The sequence below is a fragment of the Xenopus laevis genome, chromosome 3L (genome assembly GCF_017654675.1).
Source record: "Xenopus laevis strain J_2021 chromosome 3L, Xenopus_laevis_v10.1, whole genome shotgun sequence".
In the NCBI taxonomy this organism is placed as follows: domain Eukaryota; kingdom Metazoa; phylum Chordata; class Amphibia; order Anura; family Pipidae; genus Xenopus; species Xenopus laevis.
The window spans coordinates 45,460,500-45,481,857 of record NC_054375.1 but is presented as its reverse complement, the minus strand read 5'-3'; the positions used below and the strand labels follow the sequence as shown (position 1 = coordinate 45,481,857).

Sequence of the window (21,358 nt, the reverse complement as noted above, 5' to 3'; positions counted from 1 at the left end):
AAAATCGTTCGACTATTCGACCATTCAATAGTCGAAGTACTGTCTCTTTAAAAAAAAATTCGACCCCCTAGTTCGGCAGCTAAAAGCTACCGAAGTCAATGTTAGCCTATGGGGAAGGTCCCCATAGGCTTTCCTAAGTTTTTTTGATCGAAGGATATTCCTTCGATCGTTGGATTTAAATCCTTCGAATCGTTGCGCTAAATCCTTCGACTTCGAATATCGAAGTCGAAGGATTTCAATTCCTAGTCGAATATCGAGGGTTAATTAACCCTCGATATTCGACCCTTGATGAATCGGCCCCTTAGGGTTGCCACCTATTCTGGAAAAAAATTCCGGCCTTCCAGTATATCTTTTTTTCCCTATTAATAACATTGGGATCAACCATAATTTGTACCGGCCAGGTGGCAACCGTACCGACAGTAAGGGGAGTAACTATAGAGGAAGCGGACACAGCGACTGCAGGGGGCCCAGGAGGTATATACAGTATATTTCATATAAAGTTTCAATAAATACTGGTAAAACAAGTCAACCTCTAAATATGTTGAGAGGCTGAAAAATAATTTGCTGTGGGGCTCAGTAATATCTAGTTACGCCACTGCCGACAGTACTGTACAATATTTATCAAACATAAAGATAAGTCCAGTTGGCAGGAACACTTCAGGCTTCTTCTGGCAGGGCCACTTCAAGGCCATACCAAATCAATGTTTAGCAATTTTGCCTGCAATAACCACTTTTAGGCGATTGTCATACAGGGCAATGGAGAGTGATTTCAATCATTTTGTCCCTTTGGGCTACTAAAAATGTGGGCATTAAAATACTTGAAAACGCACCCAGAGCACTTTCCATTAGACGACATTCCATTAGACAACAGCTCAATCAAGGCTTTCTGTATCTACAGGTATGGCTTCTGTTTTACAGGAACCCGTTATCCAGAAAGTTCAGAATTACAGGAAGGCCATATCCCCTAGACTCCATTTGATCCAAGTAATCCATCCATAAATTATTTCATTTCTCTGTAATAAAACATTACTTTGCACTTGATCCCAACTAAGATATAATGAATCCTTATTGGAGGCAATTGGAGTCATTTAATGTTTAAATGATTTTCTAGTAGACTTAAGGTATAAAGATCCAAATTCCAGAAAGAACCATTATCCAGAAAACCCCAGGTCCTGAGCATTCCTGGATAACAGGTGCCGTATCTGTACTTAGTGGCATGCAAGGTTTGTACTAGGCTTGGAAAAAATACCTACCCTCCCATCATTTTATTTTTCTTTCTTATTGACATTGGCATCAAGTATAATTTTTACATGGCCAGGTGGAAATTATATACTGGACTACACCCTGTTTTAAAATAGTAAAGTTTTAGGGATAAAATCTGCTCACCCTTGAATAGCCACTGATTTCTGTAAGTTTCAGTGCCAAGAAACAAAATAGTCCAATCTTTTAACTTACACGGACCACAGAGAAAAAACAAAAACAACTGCTAAATAAAATGTTTTCAATCGACCATTATAAATGTGTTAAATTTCTTTTGTTGAACAAAAAAGTTTAAGTAAAAATAGACAGATGAAAAGCTGATCTTAAAATAACAGAATCTGTATTTCTAGGCCGAAAAGAGATGAACCCCTGTTCTAATGGGCCACGAGCAAATGCCCATTTATTAATACTCCACTGGAGATGACTGTGTGAATTTTAATTGTATGCGCACTGTATTTGTCTACAGGGTTTGGTCTTGACAGGCACATAAAGGCTGAGCCTCCTGGAGTGTAGATGGGAACTCAGTATGGGAATTTCTAAACTAACCTGGCTAGGATCTGTATTTAAGGGGTTATGTGTGGAATCACAGAGTATGGTTTTCACTCACATATAAATGATAACTAAATATAAATGATAAATCAGCAGTTTGAATGTGGAACAAATATAAACCTGTAGGTACAGGTGCAAAAGTAGTATATGAGAAGGATGTATTGTCTTTTACCAGTAGATCTTTAAAGAAGAATTAAACCTAGTTTTATCCAATAGGGCTCCAGCTATCCATGCAAGTCCCTCCCCATCCTCATGTTCCCTCATGCAGAGCTGCACATGTTTGGCTACGTCATGTCCTTTCTTTAGGTATACATGGACAGATTTAATCTGCCTAATTTGGGCCCTTTAGCCCTATTTAGATTTGTTTGTAGATCTGCCCATGTATGGGGACCTCTGATGGGCCCCCCGCCCAATATCTAGCCAGAAATAGGGCAGATTTTATTTTCCCGTCAGATTGGGGACCACTTTGGCTAGTTGATATGGCCCTCTCTCTGATGGCTTTTATATCTGGCATTGTAATCTGATCGTAATGATTGGATTAAACCCCAATATCATCCACCTTAAATGGGCATATCGGGAAAGATCCACTTACCAAATGATCAGATCTTATAATGTATGGCCACCTTTAGGCAGGGTCGGATTTAGTGGGCAGGGCCCCAAGGCCGCACGGTCCTGGTACCCGGCCACGCAGTCCTAGTGCCCGCCCATATACCACCCAACATTGCGAGCACACATTCGTGCCTGCACCATAGCGCTGGGGTGATGTAAGCGGCTGGGCGGCATGCCGCCCCTATTATTTTGCCACCACAATCTTGCTTGTCAGCCAGAAGAATGCAAAAAGTTCCTATATCAAAAGATATCTGTCCCAAGGCTTTTTTCTTCAGTAAAACAATATTTAATCTAAATTCACATTAAAATTCAGATACATACTGACCCCACATGGCCCACCTTACGCGTTTCGCACCCTCTGGCGCTTAGTCATAGGTGTCTTGACTAGGTGGCAATGGTGCAGGGGTGTGGAACATGTACATTTATGTATGTATTTATATTGTAGTGCTCGGTGCTCCTAAAGAGAATGGGACCCTTGCACAGGAAGCAGTGTTTCCCTGGGACATAAATATGGGAGTGCTCACAGGGGTAAGACAGTATCAGGTGACATGTTGTGGTGCAAAATTGTATTTGTATAGGGCTGTGCAAATAGACTGCTGTTGTGTCCAATATGCCTGTTGCCTTCACAGTCTTCTAAAACATATACAGTATATTTATTCTTTCTTATGGGATCTTCATTCTCATCAGTTCCCACATACCTGCCAACATTCCCACCTGTAAAAACCGTATATATATTTTTAGATATTCTCTCAGTCTGCCCAGACAACACCCAGATTTGTAATTAACCCTGTCGCCCTCCAGGAAGCCATCAGAAAACCCACCCCATCCCAGTACAACTTGTAATGTGGGACCACCATACGTAAAAATGAAAAAAGAAAAAAAGGATAGCAACTAGTCAGGTCTTTGCTTTTGTTTTCTAACTTGTATGTGACTGTTCAAATCTAATTGCTAGGGGCAACATCACGGGTGATGGAGACAAACATCACAGGTGATATTGCCCCTAGCAACCAATCAGCAATTAGATGTGAACACACCTACAAGTTAGAAAACAAAAGCAAAGTTTTATCATCCATAGCTTTCATACTTTACGTCTTCTAAAAATAAACAGTAAACCCAATAGGATTGTTATGCCATCTATATCAAGTACAAGGTAATGTTCTATTATTACAGATAATTAATGTCATCCTAAGACTTTGTTGGCTTTTTTTGATTTATGATATGGGGGAATTCAGTGTAGTGGTGTTTATGAATTCATTGGTGAATGACATTACAGTGGTTGTAGCGCCCTCTATGGTTTTTACTGATTAGTAATGAGCCTATTTATAAATGTGTGGAAAAAAGGCAGTTTGCATGATTTTCCCTACGCTGCATCACACACTAGAAATGTTCCTGTATTTACAAAATGCAGTGAAGATTTCCACATCGCTGTACAAGAAATGGGTGTTTACATTGAATATAAAGATTACATACAAAAACAACAACAAATACAAGGTAAAGAGGGCTATATGCAAAACAGCTACAGTCTAAAAATTCAATGTATCAAGCATACATTTCTCTGCACCAAGCATGTTCTGTTGATGTGATCATAAATTATCTGTGTGGAACAGGTTTAAGGAAGTTATCTACCTTAATTCAGGAATTGTTCCAAGAATAACATACTGTGAGAAACAGAAGAGCTACAGTAATACTTGAAACTGCCTTCTAATTGCATAGAACATCGTTACATAACTAGACACTGACAAATACACTGAGATAGACTAAAGACTGTAAATATGCTGCTGCAATTTAGGAAGCCAGAATGATACACTGCAGATCACTGGACTACTGATAGTATTGCAACCCCATCTTCAGTCTCTCAGGAAGATGTAAGAGAGTGGCACAACTTAAAGAGCCCAAGTCTAATGGTACTACTAGAACCCTTTTCTCCAATCCCTGAAGAAGATAGGAGAGACAGGAGTACAAAATCCTGCATCTACTGATATTACTCAAATCTCATCTCCAGCCCCTGAGAAAGCCAGGGGCACAAATTAAAGGGATCCTGTCAGCGGAAAACATGTTTTTTTTTCAAAACGCATCAGTTAATAGTGCTACTCCAGCAGACTTCTGCACTGAAATCCATTTCTCAAAAGAGCAAACAGATTTTTTTATATTCAATTTTGAAATCTGACATAAAGGCTATGAGATTAAATTGTTGTTTGTATAAGAAACATCTATTTAGGGTATTAAATAGCTAAACAAAATAATTAGGTTCATTTTTGTTACCATGGTAGGACGGGCTTTGGATGAGGCAGTTATTTAAGATAAAGTTAAAGGGATCCTGTCATCGGAAAACATGTTTTTTTTCAAAATGCATCAGTTAATAGTGCTACTCCAGCAGAATTCTGCACTGAAATCCATTTCTTAAAAGTTTCTTTTATATTCAATTTTGAAATCTGACATTGGGCTAGACATTTTGTCAATTTCCCAGCTGCCCCCAGTCATGTGACTTGTGTCTGCACTTTAGGAGAGAAATGCTTTCTGGCAGGCTGCTATTTTTCCTTCTCAGTGTAACTGAATGTGTCTCAGTGGGACATAGGTTTTTACTATTGAGTGCTGTTCTTAGATCTACCAGGCAGCTGTTATCTTGTGTTAGGGAGCTATTATCTGGTTACCTTCCCATTGTTCTTTTGTTTGGCTGCTGGGGGGAGGGGAGGGGGGTGATATCACTCCAACTTGCAGTACAGCAGTAAAGAGTGATTGAAGTTTATCAGAGCACAAGTCACATGACTTGGGGCAGCTGGGAAATTGACAATATGTCTAGCCCCATGTCAGATTTCAAAATTGAATATGAAAACATTTTGAGAAATGGATTTCAGTGCAGAATTCTGCTGGAGCAGCACTATTAACTGATTCATTTTGAAAAAACATTTTTTTCCCATGACAGTATCCCTTTAAGGAGACAGTGTCTACTTCTAGTATTGTAACGTTATCTCCAGCCACTAAGAAAACTGAAAATGCTAAGGGTGCAAATTGCAGATCCTGATAGTTGGTTACCACATGCCCAGTGTGTAAAGGTTAAAGAGCCTTGCTTTCAGGGAATTATTTTCATAGCTTTCCTTTGTATACACTGCCCTGCAGTGACAGCCAATGCAAATTCTTTACAAACTCCATTTACAATGGCCCAATTATGATGGCTTAAACGAAAGAGGAATCCAAAGAACATCCAATGGCATTCATGCATGCTGATGAATATATATTACATACATAGTAACACAGAGAATGTTTGTTACATGAGATATCAAAAAAATATTTAAACTTTAATAAAGAATAAACAACCTTCTGCATGAAAGGGGTCATTTACAAACACAGTGCCAAATTTACATTGCTGTGTCTTTTATCCATAATTGTTATCCACATATTGAGTCACCCCACTAAGGGTACCAATAAATTTGTGCCATATCCAGGCTGGTGGTATTTCCAAGGTTCCCTCACACTTCAAGTAGCAGAAGAAGGCTCCTTAGTGCTCTTGTGTTTCTGCCCGAGGGACTTGTAAGTCTTCAGCACTTTGCTGATTAAAGCTTAGACTTTCTACTATTCATAGGAGAAAAGTGATTGCAGTCTGTCTGCATTGTGCATTCGGCTAATGACTGATGTATGTGATGTGCGTATTAATTTCATTCACTGTCTCAGCACAAACAGCAAAGCCACTGTGTCAAAGGGGTAGCCTTTTGATGTCCGACAATACTTATCCTCCCTGCCCTCTCAGATGGACTTTCAGACAGTTCCTATATTGGGGAAAACATAAATATCATAAGAGACAATACAGCTCTATGAAAATCCACTTGGCCTGCAGCCTTGTGCTTTTGTATGTTCAGAAATCGACTTGGCATAGCGAGGCCAAGTAAGTCTGGTAGAGTTACAGTAGTAGTGTACACAGACCAGCTGACACAGGAAGGGTAATGAGAGACAAGAAGCCTTTCAAATTTACTGCTGTGCATAACACACTAAATTAAATTTTTAAAAAAAACTACGTTTTCCAAAAATAATTGCACTATAAGCAAGCGCTTCTTTTTATTATTACTACAGTAGATCCACTTATTTAACATATGAAACTTGGCAGTGTTGGGGTTCCAGGTTTGATTCGAACCAGGGCACTATTTGCAAGGAGTTGGTATTTATTCCCTGTGCATGAATTGGTTTCCTATAACACTCCGTCCAAAAACATATAGGCACCTTCATTGGCTTCTAATTAAATTAACCATAGTGTGTGTGAGAATGTCACATCAGTCATTAGCCCAGCAGAGCATAGAGTGTAAGCTTTGCTCGGACAGGGACTGATGTGACTATAATAGGTCAGTGCTATTTCAGTAAAGAATAATAATAATGACATCCCAAAAGCTTAAGGAGTGATCAAACCTTATTGAAATGTTTCCCATACACTGCAAAACCTTTTTCCCCTTTGAACCTACAATATGCCACATAACCTAAACACTTCACAAGTTTGCTCTCATGTTGCCTGCCAAAATATTACAGATATTCTCTTAATTTAAGTACGCTGCTAGTGATTAGTGAGCAGATGGGGCATGTAAAGGTCAAGTAGAAAAGTGTGTACATAAACTGCAAATACATAATGCTGCGCATGTGTATCTATGTCAAATACATGGCATTCTACTTGTTTGAGTAGAGCTGTCTGGTGTACTTGTTGATACTACAGCAGCTCCATTCACTGACACTCAGGAATTGAGTGCTCTATCTTCATACACCTTTAGTCTGGCTTGTTTCTCGCTTTTATACAGTTATGGGATCTGTTATATGACAACCCATTATCTAGAAAGCTCCGAATTACGGAAAGGCCGTCTCCCATAGACTCCATTTTATCCAAATAATCCAGATTTTTAAAAACTATTTCCTTTTTCTTTGTAATGGTAAAACAGTAGCTTGTACTTGATCCCGACTAAGATATAATTAATCCTTATTGGAAGCAAAACCGGCCTACTGGGTTTATTTCATGTTTACATGATTTTCTAGAAGACTTAGGGGCACATTCGCTTAGTTCGAGTGAAGGAATAGAATAAAAAAAACTTCGAATTTCGAATGTTTTTTTTGGCTACTTTGACCATTGAATTGGCTACTTCGACCTTTGACTACGACTTTGACTTCGAATCAAACGATTCAAACTAAAAATCGTTCGAATATTCAACCATTCGATAGTTGAAGTACTGTCTCTTTAAAAAAAACTTCGACCCCCTACTTCGCCACCTAAAACCTATCAAGGTGCAATGTTAACCCCCATAGGCTTTCTAACAATTTTTGGTCGAAGAAAAATCGTTAAATCGATGGATTAAAATCCTTCGAATAGAACGATTCGAAGAATTTAATCGTTCGATCAAACGATTTTGCGTTCGATCGAACTATTTGCGGTAAATCCTTTGACTTCGAAATTCGAAGTTGAAGAATTTACATTCGGAAGTCGAATATCGAGGGTTAATTAACCCTCGATATTCAACCATATGTAAATCTGCCCCTTAAGGTATGAGGATCCAAATTACGGAAAGATCCATTATCCAGAAAACCCCAGGTCGCAAGCATTCTGGATAACAGGTCCCATACATGTATACTAATACAATCTTCTGTAAAAATATATATACAGGTATGGGACTTGTTTTTCAAAATGCTCGGGACCTTGGGTTTTCCGGATAACTAATCTTTCCATAATTTGGGTCTTCATACCTTAAGTCTACTAGAAAATAATTTAAACAATAAGTAAACCCAATTAGCTTGTTTTGCTTCCAATAAGGATGAATTATACCTTAGTTGGGATCAAGTACAAGCTACTGTTTTATTATTACAGAGAATAAAGGAAATAAATAAATAAAGGAAATTTTAATTATTTGCTTAGAATGTAGCCTATGGGGGACGGCCTCCTCGTAATTCAGAGTTTTCTGGATAAAGGGTTACCGGATCCCATAACTGTATATTTAACTACAAAGGTGAGAACATTTAACTATTCATCATATAGATGTAAATTGTTACAACTGCATTCAAAGGTTTTGTTGTATAATCTGAAAAGATCTCGACTCTGTTATGCCCAGGGCGCTGAGTTCAGTTGATCCTGCCAGCAAGTATTAAATAACAGTGCACATGACAAGGACATGGCACAAAATGACATCTAGTGAGTAATTCACCCGGATAAAGAGATCGACCAAGAAAGAGGGAATGTGAATGTCTATAGGTGTTAGTGTGGAACGTTAGCACTGTTATTATTAACAACACAACATGTCTCGCTGAGAAAAGAAAGAGGAGTCTGGCGACAAGTGTAATTACACAGGCAATCGTATGACTGGAATGTTTCTAGAATAGACAAGAGCCACTATTATTAATGTAAATAAATCATGTAATGCAATCCAGCGAGCATGGCGCTGTTGCTTAATCCGCTTTAAAGCAGGAATATATACTGTATTTTGGATTTGTTTATAGATACTGCATACAGGAGAGGGACAAGGAGTGAATATAAAAACGTCAGTGCTTCAGGGAGCTAATTCTAAAATGACATTTTGGTAAAGTATTTGCTAGACAATCTAATTTTACAGTCGGTGCCATGGGAAAATACAACGTTCACCCACCACAGTTTTTTACGCAGTTATTTCCAGAGAATTTGTCCCATTGATTGTAACAGATTACACGAGGTCTGAAGTGGTGTCAAATAATGCTGGCACATGCGGCATTTGGGTGGCGTAAAAAATAAAAAAAACACATACCTTGATAAATTAAATGTCATTTATCTCACACAGTTTTTTAAACCATTTCTCTGGCTTTAGTTGTTGGCATCATAATTTATCCCTGTCATCAGCCAAAAAAGACCTTAGGCAAACCTCCAAGGGGAGGCCCATTTATTGAAGGTTACATTTTAGTGTGTTGGAGTTTTTTGAAACCACTATTAAACCCATTTTCTCTAGGACCACGAATGCCATGAAAGTTATTAAACAATTCGAATATAAAAAGCTAGAATGGAAAAAATGCTGGAAAATGTGCTAAAAAATATGAAAACCTCTAAAACCGTAAAAATATTAATTTTTAGGACAATTACTAGTGGAAAAAAACAAAAACCTCTAAAAGTCTGGCTATAAAAAATGTCCAATAGGCTCAGTGCAGCTCCCACTGACTTCTATGGGACCTCAACTGCTTTTACTTGGCAATGTTTTGTAGTAGAGTTTTTCTTGGTCTTCCTAAATCTCAAAACAAATTAGAAATCCAAATGTTAGTAAATTGGCCCCTTAGTTATAAAAGTACTATAGTAATCTCCCCAACTGATATCTGGGGACCACTTCCTTTGGAACCTTCTACACTAATGGTATGCCCTGTCCCACACTGGCATCTACTGACTGAAATAAGTAGCTACAGCCACACCTTAAACTACTTTTAACCATGATACACAAATCTCTCTTTAGCCTTCTTACAAATAGATCTAATTATAATCAGGATCCTAGTTGAGCCCCGCACTCCTGGGTTAGAGATAAGTTGGCAGGATGTAACCCCATGTAGCTGTCCTAAAGTTAGTGGGAGTCACATTTGACCCTTTTATGCTGAGCTGTGCAACATTAATGGGCACTGTAATCGATATCTAACCATAGACATACAACTCCTAGCAGACAGCTTAATAGTACATGTATATGGCATAAACTGACACCCAGCCACTCCAAAATGATGGTCTGCCTCAGTGGTGTAACTAGATGTTACTGGGCCCCATAGCAAATTCAATTTAGGGCCACAAACGATTAGTAAATTAACCTAATCTACCAAGATATAGTGGGATTGCTCATTAATTAGGCCTTTACTGGGCCCCCCTACACTCCTGGGCACCCCTGCAATCGCAGGGTCTGCTTCCTCTATAGTTACGCCCCTGGTCTGCCTGATCAATATCTAATGGCATTCACAAATAAGGAACCAACAAGCCCAAGCAAATTCATTAATTCCTTATGCTGCTCATCTGACCCGTTTTACAGAATACAAACACACATTCCTTTAAAGGGCTTGTTCCCCTTTCCAATCGCTTTTTTCAGTTCAGTTGTTTTCAGATTTTCATCAGAATGAAACCACATGGTTTGTTTTTTACCATTTTTCCAAAATTGAAATTTAAAGTTTAATATTCTATCTCTGGTTTCAGTCTGGCAGATCAGTAATTCAGGTGCAGATTCTGAATTGTTACAATTTAGGGGCATATCGATCATGCTGTGTAGTGTGCAACACAAAATTTGCCAAAAAGACTATGTAAAAAGCTGAGTAAAATAAAAGGCTAGTTTATCAATCTGTGTTTTATTTTACGCCATGCAAAAGTCAGATTTGCTGCTGTTATTTTACATTGCTTCTGGTGGAAGTCACTTCAAATAAAAATGAGTAAAAAAATGAACGCTATTTTACTTTAAGATATTTTCCTTGTTTCATAAATTCCTGCACTAGGTTTTTTCACAAATGCCATATGCCAACAAAATATTTAAGCTTACCTGCCAAAAGCAGAGAACTGTACAACCTGCTTTCGGCATTAATAACCAATACTGTGGGTAAGATTAGTTAATATTGGATAAATATTAATATTGGATGAAGATTAAAAGTGCCTGGGGGTACCTACTATAATGAGCAGTTGGGTAATATACTCTACATTATACACACAGAAATGAGTGTTATTGAAGCGTTACTGTCCCTTTAACATTCACATAGAGATTTTTTGGTCCTGTCTAGGGCTAGAAGAGCCAATGAAAACAAAGCTCAAGCATTTTCTTGCCCCTGCTGAAATGTATATGGGTAGCCTTGCACGCAGATACAAAGTGCAGCAGTAGTTTTTGCACAAGTAACCAGTCCAAATTCTATTTAAATTCATATTTTTAAAGTTCAGTTCGTTCTTCCTTTGGGAACGCATTCCTCAGTCAAATTACTTTTTGGGAAAGAGAGATTTGCTGTTAATTTTAGATCAGACAAGAGTCTGACAGTCTCGACAAGTGAAAATCTCCATTTGCTGCTTTGCTGGTTAATAATGAAAATGTTTAGAATCATATTAAAATTATAGGCTATTTTTTATTTCTATGAGTTGAGTGTCAGCATTCTTAAAACCAGGTCAGACTTGAAAAGCAATAATAAAATACAGTAAATATATAGGCAGCATGTTTAAGTTAGGACTGCATTACCTGCCCTTAAATAGGTCAAAAGCAAAAATGGTCTTAAAGGGAAAACCAAAGTGTATTGCTTTAAAAAGTTTTTGGTGAAGGCCAAGTGGTTTCCTCAGCTGCTGCTGGTTCTACACAAAGCACTCATGGGCAATTGGCAGTGGGAAATGTTATGTATGTGCATAAACTTAAAAAATTGACTATTTCTTATATTATTAGTTCGTGTGCATGAAAGGGAGGAGCCCACCTGGAAGGAATTAAAGGGGGCACAGAGAACGGTTTGACCATTGCACTCTGGCAGAAAACCCCCCCTTCACAGTGACACATGGAAAAGGGCATTTTGACCACTCCTGATTGTTAGGATAACCAGATAACAATTTATTTTTTTAAGCATGAAAGCTTCAGAACTGAAAGGTGAATATAAAAAATAAAAATCCAGCTGCAGATAGTCTTAGTAAAAAGTATAGATTTTTGTGCTGTTAAGGCAGTGGTAGCATGCTTATAGCTAGTACATGATGTTTGCTAATTACATCTTATAACCACAAAAAATGACCATTGCGGTGCCCTAGGCACACCTCCCTGTCCTACACAATTGCCACATGTACAATACAGTCTATACAGCCAATACAGGTTTTGTTGGATAAGACCTTGGGCAGATTAGTGAGGGCTGCTTATGGACGGAGCTCTGGTTTCATGCATGCACAGGGAATGTGGCTTCTGGCTACAATCAGAAAACACGCTAGCTGTGGTGGAGCAGCAGTCAGGGTCTAGACCAGGGGTCCCCAACCTTTTTTTACTCGTGAGCCACATTTTAATGTAAAAAAGAGTTGGAGAGCAATACAAGCATGAAAAAGTCCATAAAGGATGTCAATTAAGGATTGTTGTTGGCTGTTTGGTAGCCCCTTCATTGACTGGTAGCCTACAGAAGGCTTTGTTTGGCAGAACACCTGTTTTTTATGCAATCAAAACTTGCCTCCAAGCCGGGAATTCAAAAATAAGCACCTGCTTTGAGGCCACTGGGAGCAACATCCAAGGGGTTGGTGAGCAACATGTTGTTCGCGAGCTACTGGTTGGGGACCACTGGTCTAGACCCTACCACTAATACATGTATAAACATGATGTCTCCAAAATCCTTGCTGGGAAATGTAGCAATAAACCTGTACTATATAATCATGCATTGAAGCCACATTATCAGCTCCGTAGCTGCTGATATAGTTCACATCACAACATCTAGCAATCATCTGTTAAGACTTTTGGTAATTAGTTTAACTGTTTTCTACAAGGTCAAACAGCTTTATATATACGCACTCAGGTTCTATTTTTGGCTAATGGTGTGCACTCTGCCTGCATGAGCAGTGTGAGGATCTCTAAACCCAGTATCAGTCCTTTTTGTGACTCGCCTTCACTAATCCAGACATATGTACCCCCGGAGTCAACTGTTGGACTCTAACTCTGCCCCCTCCCTAATGATCCTACCTGGTATTTATGCCTTTATGACAGGATTCTTATCCAGAATATATTGCAGGGAAACACTTTGGGAGACTTGCTGTGTACTCTCTCCATCTCTGTAGGATTTGGTGTGGTCCCTCTTATCTTTCAGGCTATTATTCAAACCAATGAAAGCAAACTAGAACAAAACAAAAAAGTTCATTATTTAAAAAAATAAAACAAATATCAACATGTAAATCACTAAAAAGTATTTAGAATTTGTGCTTTAAATTATGTGCTCATGGATGTGCACTGCAAAGGTGATGTATGAGCTGGGATAATTCTTGGTTCTAAAACACGAAGGGGGCTTTTAGCTTATTTCAAGGTTATAGACCCATAAAAAGTGGTGAGCGAATTTGTCAATAGATGTTTTTTCAGGCGACATTTTTCAGATGTCACAACATTTTCTTAAAACTATACATTAGCGTCTATAAGTGTTTTTTCACCACAAAACACAGAGAAATATTTTGCTCATCCTTAACCATAAATACAAGAACAGAAGGACGGCACTCCGGTAAAAAAACAGGTTTTATACATAGGGTTCCCGAAACGCGTAAGGCCTATGTATCTTCACAGCACCCAGCAATAAAAACCTGTTTTTTTACCGGCCGTGCATTTACTGTTGGCAGTGGGGACACTGTGGACTGAGCACCCGGCACCTACATGGGAGCAGCTAAGTGGTGGTGAGTTGAAGTAGTCCTAATCGTTTTTGTGGGGCTTAATAAATAAATAAATAAGTGTGCACTTAAAATGTCACCTTAACAGGGGCAAACCTGTACATTTTGCCGCCTGAGGTGGCCTTCATTTTGCCATCTTAACGGCACTCACCTTACAGTGCCAGAGGGGGTCGTGGGTGGTCCAGTCGCTAGTGCAGAGAGTGCAATTGCGCTCTCTGCGGGTTGAAAACGGAAATTCAGCTCCTACTTACCAGGAGCGGCAAAAAATGGCAACCAGGGGGGCGCTGCCGCCTGAGGCAATTGTCTCAACTTGCCTCATTGGTGGAGCACCCCTGCACCTTAACCTTCAGTCATTTCTTGAGTATTTAGACTGCAAATTGGCACTTTACCTTAACTGGTCTCCCAGCTGTGCCCCTCCAGTCCCAGCCAATGCTTTATGGGAGGGTAGGCAGAGCAGTTTGGGATTCACACACGTTTTTTCAGCTAGCAAGTAGGCTGGTTTTATTAAAGCACAAAGGTTAGACTTGATGGTCATTGTCTTTTTTCAGCCTAAATTACTGTTTATGGCTGTGGCTGACAGGTAGAGTTGTCGCCTGCAAATATTTATGTGCAACTGCGAGCGACAAATCTCCCAAAAATGCGTCTCCACTGGAAATAACTGAAATCGGCAGCAGTAAAACGAACATATCACTAAGTCGCCCAAGGTTGCCTTGGGAGGAAACTTCAGTCCACTTTGCGATATGTTGGTTTTACCGCCAGAGATTTCAGTTATTTCCAATAGAGACGCATTTTTGGGAGATTTGTGGCCCACAGTCCTATATAAATAATCAAGGGAGCAAATCTCCCCTTTGGCCAATGCCCTTAATGATGTACCTACCATGCCGCATATTGGCAAAAACAGCAAGCTTCAAAAACTGCTTAAAACCCAAAGCTATTTTAGGAAAGATTTATGCTTCCTCCACCTATTTATACTTCATTTATACCCTACAGTTATTTCCAAATATTTACTCTCGTGAACAGGAATAACCACTTCACTGTGCAATGTCCTTTACAAAATGAAAAGCTATTTTTATTCACATGTTATCTTCCAGTGGTACACGGAAGTGAAAGTCATTCACTGTAAGTGGTGCTAAGATATAATGAATCCTTATTAGAAGCAAAACATCCTATTGGGTTAATTTAATGTTTAAAATCATTATGAGTAGACAATGTATAAAGATCCAAATTATGGAAAGATCTCTTACCTTGGGAACCCCCGGTCCCGAGTATTCTGGATAATAGGTCCCATACCTATATGATTAACTCGTATTTCAAAGCAACAAAATATTCTGCAGAGCTGTACAATAAGTGGTTGTAGACATTGAACATACACATTTACATACAAAGCAACCAATAACTGTCCAAAAGAGCATACAATTAAACATGGCAAATCTATATGGCTTTCATTATTATATTTTTTATGTTTTCATAATAGGTCAGCAAATGAAATGCAAGCCAAAATACAGAATTAGTCTAACAGGTTTGCGACATACGTGTGTAAACTGGACGTGTCTGGGTAAGAACTGGTTACTAACCTAACCTCAGCTAATTCAACTGGCTAGCAAAGGATGCTGGGAGTTAGTAGCAGCTCCAAATTCTCCTTGTAGCTAATATATTTGGCGGTAGTTTGCTAACTTCAAGGAAAAATGAAGACCAACTGAAAAGTTGATTAGAATTAGTCTATAACATACTAAAGTTAACTTAAAGGTGAACCATCCCTTTAATAAATTGCCATTGATGTTAAAGTTATTTGTATTTGCAGGTGAAAGCAGCCTTTTTTTATATCTCCCTTCTGTTCCCTGACTCGCAGTGTGGAACTGGGACACAAGGGGCCCACCAAAAAACCTTAGACCAGGGGCCCGCCAAAAAACTTCAGACCAGGGGTCCACTCTCAGTACTATTATTTTCTTCCTCTCCTCACTCAACCTCTATTCTCCTAGTCTCTTTTCTTTACATACTATAATCTATTATTCCATCTATTGAGCCTTTTTTTCTCATAGAAATAAGAAATGACCATGAAATAGGCCAAATGTTTAGCAGCATGAGGGCCCACTGACACCTGGGCCCACCGGGAGTTTTCCTGGTATCCCTGTGGGCCAGTCCGACACTGCTGACTGGGCCTGACTGTTGAAACAGTGGAGCAGAAGTCAGTTCTCCTCCAGGTCTGTTAATCAACTGCTTCTGCGAAATTGTTTCAGGAGTCAGAACCAGTAGCAAATAATTCAAACCTAACCTCCCCCCACCCAAAAAAAAAAAAAAAAAAAAATATTTGCCTTTTTCTTCTATTTCCAGCTTTCAAATGGGGGGTCACTGACCCCATCAAAACGAATGCTCTGTAAGGCTACAAATGTATTATTATCGCTACTTTTTACTACGCATATTTTTATTCAGGCCCAATCTTATTCATATCCCAGTCTCAGTACCACAGTTACTAGGTTAATTTGGACCATAGCAACCAGGCTGCTGAAACTGCAAACTGGAGAGCTGCTGAATAAAACGCTAAACAAGTCAAAACCCACAAATAATAATATTAAAATCAATTGCAAATTGACTCTGAATATCACTCCCTATAACATGGATTATGATGGATATGGAGTAGGAGTCAGTCTATTCCATCCTCTGCTCCAGCAGTCTATGATCTATCCATCAAGCAGCAAGTGGGGCTAATGCATGTGGGTGTTTAAAAGCAATAATACTAGTAAAAAAATCAGTTAATAATTTGAATTTCTAATAAATTGCAGCTCTGCTAGATACTTTTCAAGGGTTAATAGAAGTTTTACTTCAGCAGCACAGCCAGACAGACTCGTTGCGCTTCAGTGAGCAGGTAGGACGCGGCACCAATTAGTGACATGACTGACTACAATTCCCGAGAGCCTTTGCTGCAGCTCCCCCCCCCCCTAATTGAGTGATCAGGCAGAGTAGGGCGTAGCTGCACCACTGAAAGTAAAGTTTCACCCCGGAAGCAACAGGTAAATCGCTCTGAGCAGGAGGAGGAGAAGGTATGTGAGGAATCTGATCAGGTGCTGTTCCCTTTCATTTTCCACTGCCTTTCTCTCCCGGTCAGAGGCAGAGAGAGGATCTCACCTGAGTGTGAGTGAAGTTGGGGAGGGGGAGATGGCAGTGACCCAGGAAATTGTGCTGAACTTTCTGCTGGAGCAGAGGGGCAAGGTGAGGAATTCTGATCTGCTCAAAAAGTTCAAGCCTCTGGTGGACTGCCCTGATCCTGACAAGAAGGCGCACAACAGGGCTCGCTTCAAAACCTTTGTCAACACCTTAGCTGTGGTGAAGGATGAGGCAGAAGGCAAGATGGTGGTTCTGAAGAAAAAATATATGCATTTGCTGACAGAAAAAGAGGGAACCAGGGAACAAGATCCTGAGCCTATCCAGGCAGTGAGTCAAGGGCTAACCCAGCCTGTAAATGTGATCCAACACCAGCCCAAGCAATGTGCAACAGGGGAGCCAGCACCCAGCACCCAAAGGAGACATTCTAGCCAGCACCCTCCTTTGCAAGGTAGTAGTGAAGACCTGCAGCAGAAAAGCAATCAGAGTGATGCTAGAGAGAGTGTTGCCTCTACCGAAATGACTGATCTAACAGATCCCAGGGAAAAACCTTCATCCGATGAGTCTGAAACAGAGTCCAAAAGAGAGACTGTGTTTGCTATAGTGGCTCGGATGGATAATGCAGGACCTGTGCCTGTCCCTAAGTCTTGGGTGGATGTGCAATCGAAGGAGGCTGCTCAGAAACCTTTTATGCTGCCCCTGAGATGCCCACAGCCTTCCCCTGGTGGCACAGACAATGAGCCAGAGAGCAGAAGCACCATGGCAACCCCTGCGATCAATACAGCAGTAGAGGTAGTGGCACGTCCCGTCCAGCCCCGATCCCCTCACGTTGGCAGGAGGCAATACGACGACACAGCTACAAAATCCCCGCATCTCAAAAGGGCCTCCAAGATGCAGAAAGTGTCAGAGGATCAAAAATACTCAGATGTTGTTCCCCTCGATCCCTCTGAGCACAAGTGGCTAGTGACCTCCACCAATGGCCGGTGGAACCACACGCTCTATGGGCTGATCTTGAGCGATGGAGAATTGGTTGGGAAGAGAGACTTTATTTCTGGTTTCACTGCTTTGCACTGGGCGGCTAAGACTGGGAACACCGAAATGATGAAGATATTAGTCGAAAGTGTAAGTAAAAATAACATGAAACTCAATGTTAACATGAAGTCTTTTGGCGGGTACACGCCGCTGCATATCGCTGCTATCCACGACCACACGGACTTTATAACCAACCTCGTGAGATATTATCACGCTAATGTAAATCTCCGAGACCACAGTGGCAAAAAGCCTTATCAATACTTAAAGAAAGACTCGCCCCAGAAAATCAGGATTCTTTTAAATGACCCCCATGCCATTAGCACTGAGAACTCTATGCCAATGAAAAGGAATTCCAAAGTGGCCACCTCCATTTTGGGCACCACCAGTGCTTTCCTTGGGGTCCTCTCAGACGATGCCGCCCTGCAGGACCTGACGAAAAACATTAAAAAGAACAAATTTTTCAATGCACCTTCAGCGCAGAAGAAGAAACTGAAAGTAAGGGAGAGTCTCCCCGTTTTCATGATACTGAATGAAGACCCCGAAGAAGAGATTGAGGGAACTATGGGAAAGCGCAGGCCAGTTTCAGAATACTTTAGCCATTAGTGGGTGGCACCTTTAAATGCAATGGCATTCCTGTTGGTGAACTGCAGCTCCCAGAATCCCTTGCCAGCTGCTGAGTGATGACGGAAGTACTACTTAAATAATAACTTAGGAATTCATAGTTTTAGCAAAATCAATGGGATAAAGATTTGCTCAGCATCTTCAAATATATCCCCCGAGCTGGCATGGTGATTTAACTGGTAACTGTGTGTAAAACCTGTTAGTAACTACTCTGTGTACCTGCAAAGCTTTTTGAGTGACTTGTAAATATATAAAAAAATTTAGAAGATCGTGGATCAGTGATAGCTTGTGATGCTAAACTACATTTCCCAGCATCCAGTGCTGACTGCTGATGGATGGGAGTTGTATTTCAGCAGTGGCTGGAGTGCAGCCCATTAAGATGTCACTCTTGATTATTATTATTTCAAGAATATATATCTATATATATATATATCTATATATATATCTATATATATATATATATATATATATATATATATATATATGAATTGTATTGTATATCTTCCCCTTGTCTTCTCTGCACAGAGAGACCCACATGCATTTTCCTGATTCACTGAAATACTGTTACTTTTATAATGTATTATATGCTTACACGTGTAAGATTATAGATAAAGCAACTGGCACATGAGGGGTTTAACCCTGATTATACAGGGGATGTACCTGTTGATCTGGGGGGATAATATATGTGGTATATGGTATATTCATTAATGCATCCAATAGTTTCTTTGTGATTATCGTAACTGCAATATATAAGTAAAAGCTGATTGGTTACTGTGGGTTCGACAGGAGTAGGCACCAGTGTTACTGCATGAATTCATATTTGTTTACAGATCTTTCTTACATCCTATTTTGAACTATGTTTAAAGCACTTATTGGTCTAAATCAGCAAACCAAGAAAAGGGCTCGTTTATCAACACTGGTCAAATAGGCAACCGGGCAACCAATCAGACGTTTGCTTTTATAGTTCTTTCTGCATCTGGAACTTGCTGGTTGCTATAGGTTACTGCCCAGGTGCAAATGTGCCCAGTGTTAATAGATGAGCCCCTGTTGGTTTCCAAGAAAAACTGTCAGTAATGGGAGTGTCATCAGCATGTGTCCAATTAGGTGGGCAGTTTGAAAGCACCTGAGTATTCCACATTAAACTTATATTTGCAGCAATGAGCGGCTTTATTCATGCTTCATGCACTCAGTGGCGTAACTAGATATTACTGGGCCCCACAGCAAATTATTTTTCAGGCCCCCAAATGTTTAGAGGTTGACTTGTTTCTCCAATATTTATTGAAATTGTATATGAATTAGGGCCTCATGGGGCCCCTATACCTCCTGGGCCCCCTGCAGCCGCAGGGTCTGCTTCCTCTATAGTTACGCCCCTGCATGCACTGGTGCACACAATATGTATAATAAGGCATTCCTTATTATCGTTAATTGTGGAAAAAAAATCCCTAGTGTAATTGCAGCTTTGGGGACAGTTTCCCTTTCGCTGTGGAAAGTTTACAGTATTGATCGCCTGAATCCCGCAGTTGTGCTGCTGCTGTAAAATACAGGTATATGATCCGGAAACCCGTTATCCAGAAAGTTCTCCGTTACGGGAAGGCCACATCCCATAGACTCCAATTCACATTTTTCAAAATGAGATTTCTCTGTACAGGTATGGGAGCTGTTATCCAGAACGCTGGAGACCTGGGGCTTTCTGGATAAGAGGTCTTCTTGTAATTTGGACCCAATACCTTAAGTTGATAAAAATAGGGACATTTAAAATAAACCCAGTAGGATTGTTTTGCTTCCAATAAGGATTAATAATATCTTAGTTTGGACCAAGTACAAGGCACTGTTTTATTATTACAGAGAAACAGAAAATCGGTATTTAAAATTCATTCGCTTATAATGGAGTCTGCGGGAGATTGACTTCCCGTTATTTGGAGCTTTCTGGGATAACGGATCCATACATGTAATAATAAAATAGTACCTTGTATCCCAAATAAGATATCATTAATCTTTATTGGAGGCAAAACAATACAATTGGTTTTTTTTATGTTTCCATGATTTTTTAGTAGACAAACTATGAAGATTCAAATTAAAGAAAGATCTCTTATCTGGAAAACCCCAGGTCCCAAGCATTCTGGATAACAGGTCTCATACCTGTATAAAGGTGGCCATACACTGGCCGATATAAGCTGCAGACAGACCCGCGCCCGCATCTGTTTGTTGATGCGGTCCCCCGATCTGACTACTCGTTACCCTTCATTACGATCCGATCATTGGGCCCTAGGGCCCACAATCAAATGAGCCTGATATCACCCACCTCAAGGTTGGCATATCAGGGAGAGATCCACTTTGCAAGTCTCCTACATGAGTTGCGGCAGTTTTGGATTTCTGATGTCATGATTTTAGCAAGGCAAAAGTAGGGCAGCTGAAATGTCCTTAGTAATATCCCATGTGGCATTGCTCTTGGTCGCAGTGGAACAGGGGACTACCTTGGGCACTTTCAGCACCAAACTTTTTAGTAGCCCAAAACACAGCTCTATGTAAAATATACAGTATACGATAACAATATACAAATAAATCACCTGGTAAACGCTCTGAAAATGCAAAGTTCTGGGTCTGTGCCTTTGTCCTAAACATTTTCTAACTGTAGATTGCTAGTAAGGCGCTTACTCTCTTCTATTAATGGTTCCCCCTGCAGAAACTGCTGTAGGAAAAGAAATGAGTGTGCGTTCATTAAACAAGCCAAGTACTGGACTTTGGATTAACCATTGTGTGACAAGATTGCCGTTCAAGTGACTCACGCACTCACACATTGTTATCAGAATGAAGTCATACCTGCAAGCATTGTGTGCTGCTGTTTATTTTTGAAAAAGGTAATAATAAAGGCAATAATCACTTATT

The 21,358-nt window shown here is 39.9% G+C and overlaps 1 protein-coding gene across 1 annotated transcript; it reads left to right on the top strand.

Annotated features, from left to right (window-relative positions):
- The first annotated feature begins 16,346 nt into the window (after positions 1 to 16,346).
- sowaha.L (sosondowah ankyrin repeat domain family member A L homeolog) lies at positions 16,347 to 19,731 on the top strand. Its single transcript, XM_018252139.2, has one exon. It carries the CDS (start codon positions 16,874 to 16,876, stop codon positions 18,452 to 18,454), a length of 1,581 nt encoding a protein of 526 aa, XP_018107628.1. The 5' UTR covers positions 16,347 to 16,873; the 3' UTR covers positions 18,455 to 19,731.
- Positions 19,732 to 21,358: the final 1,627 nt, after the last annotated feature.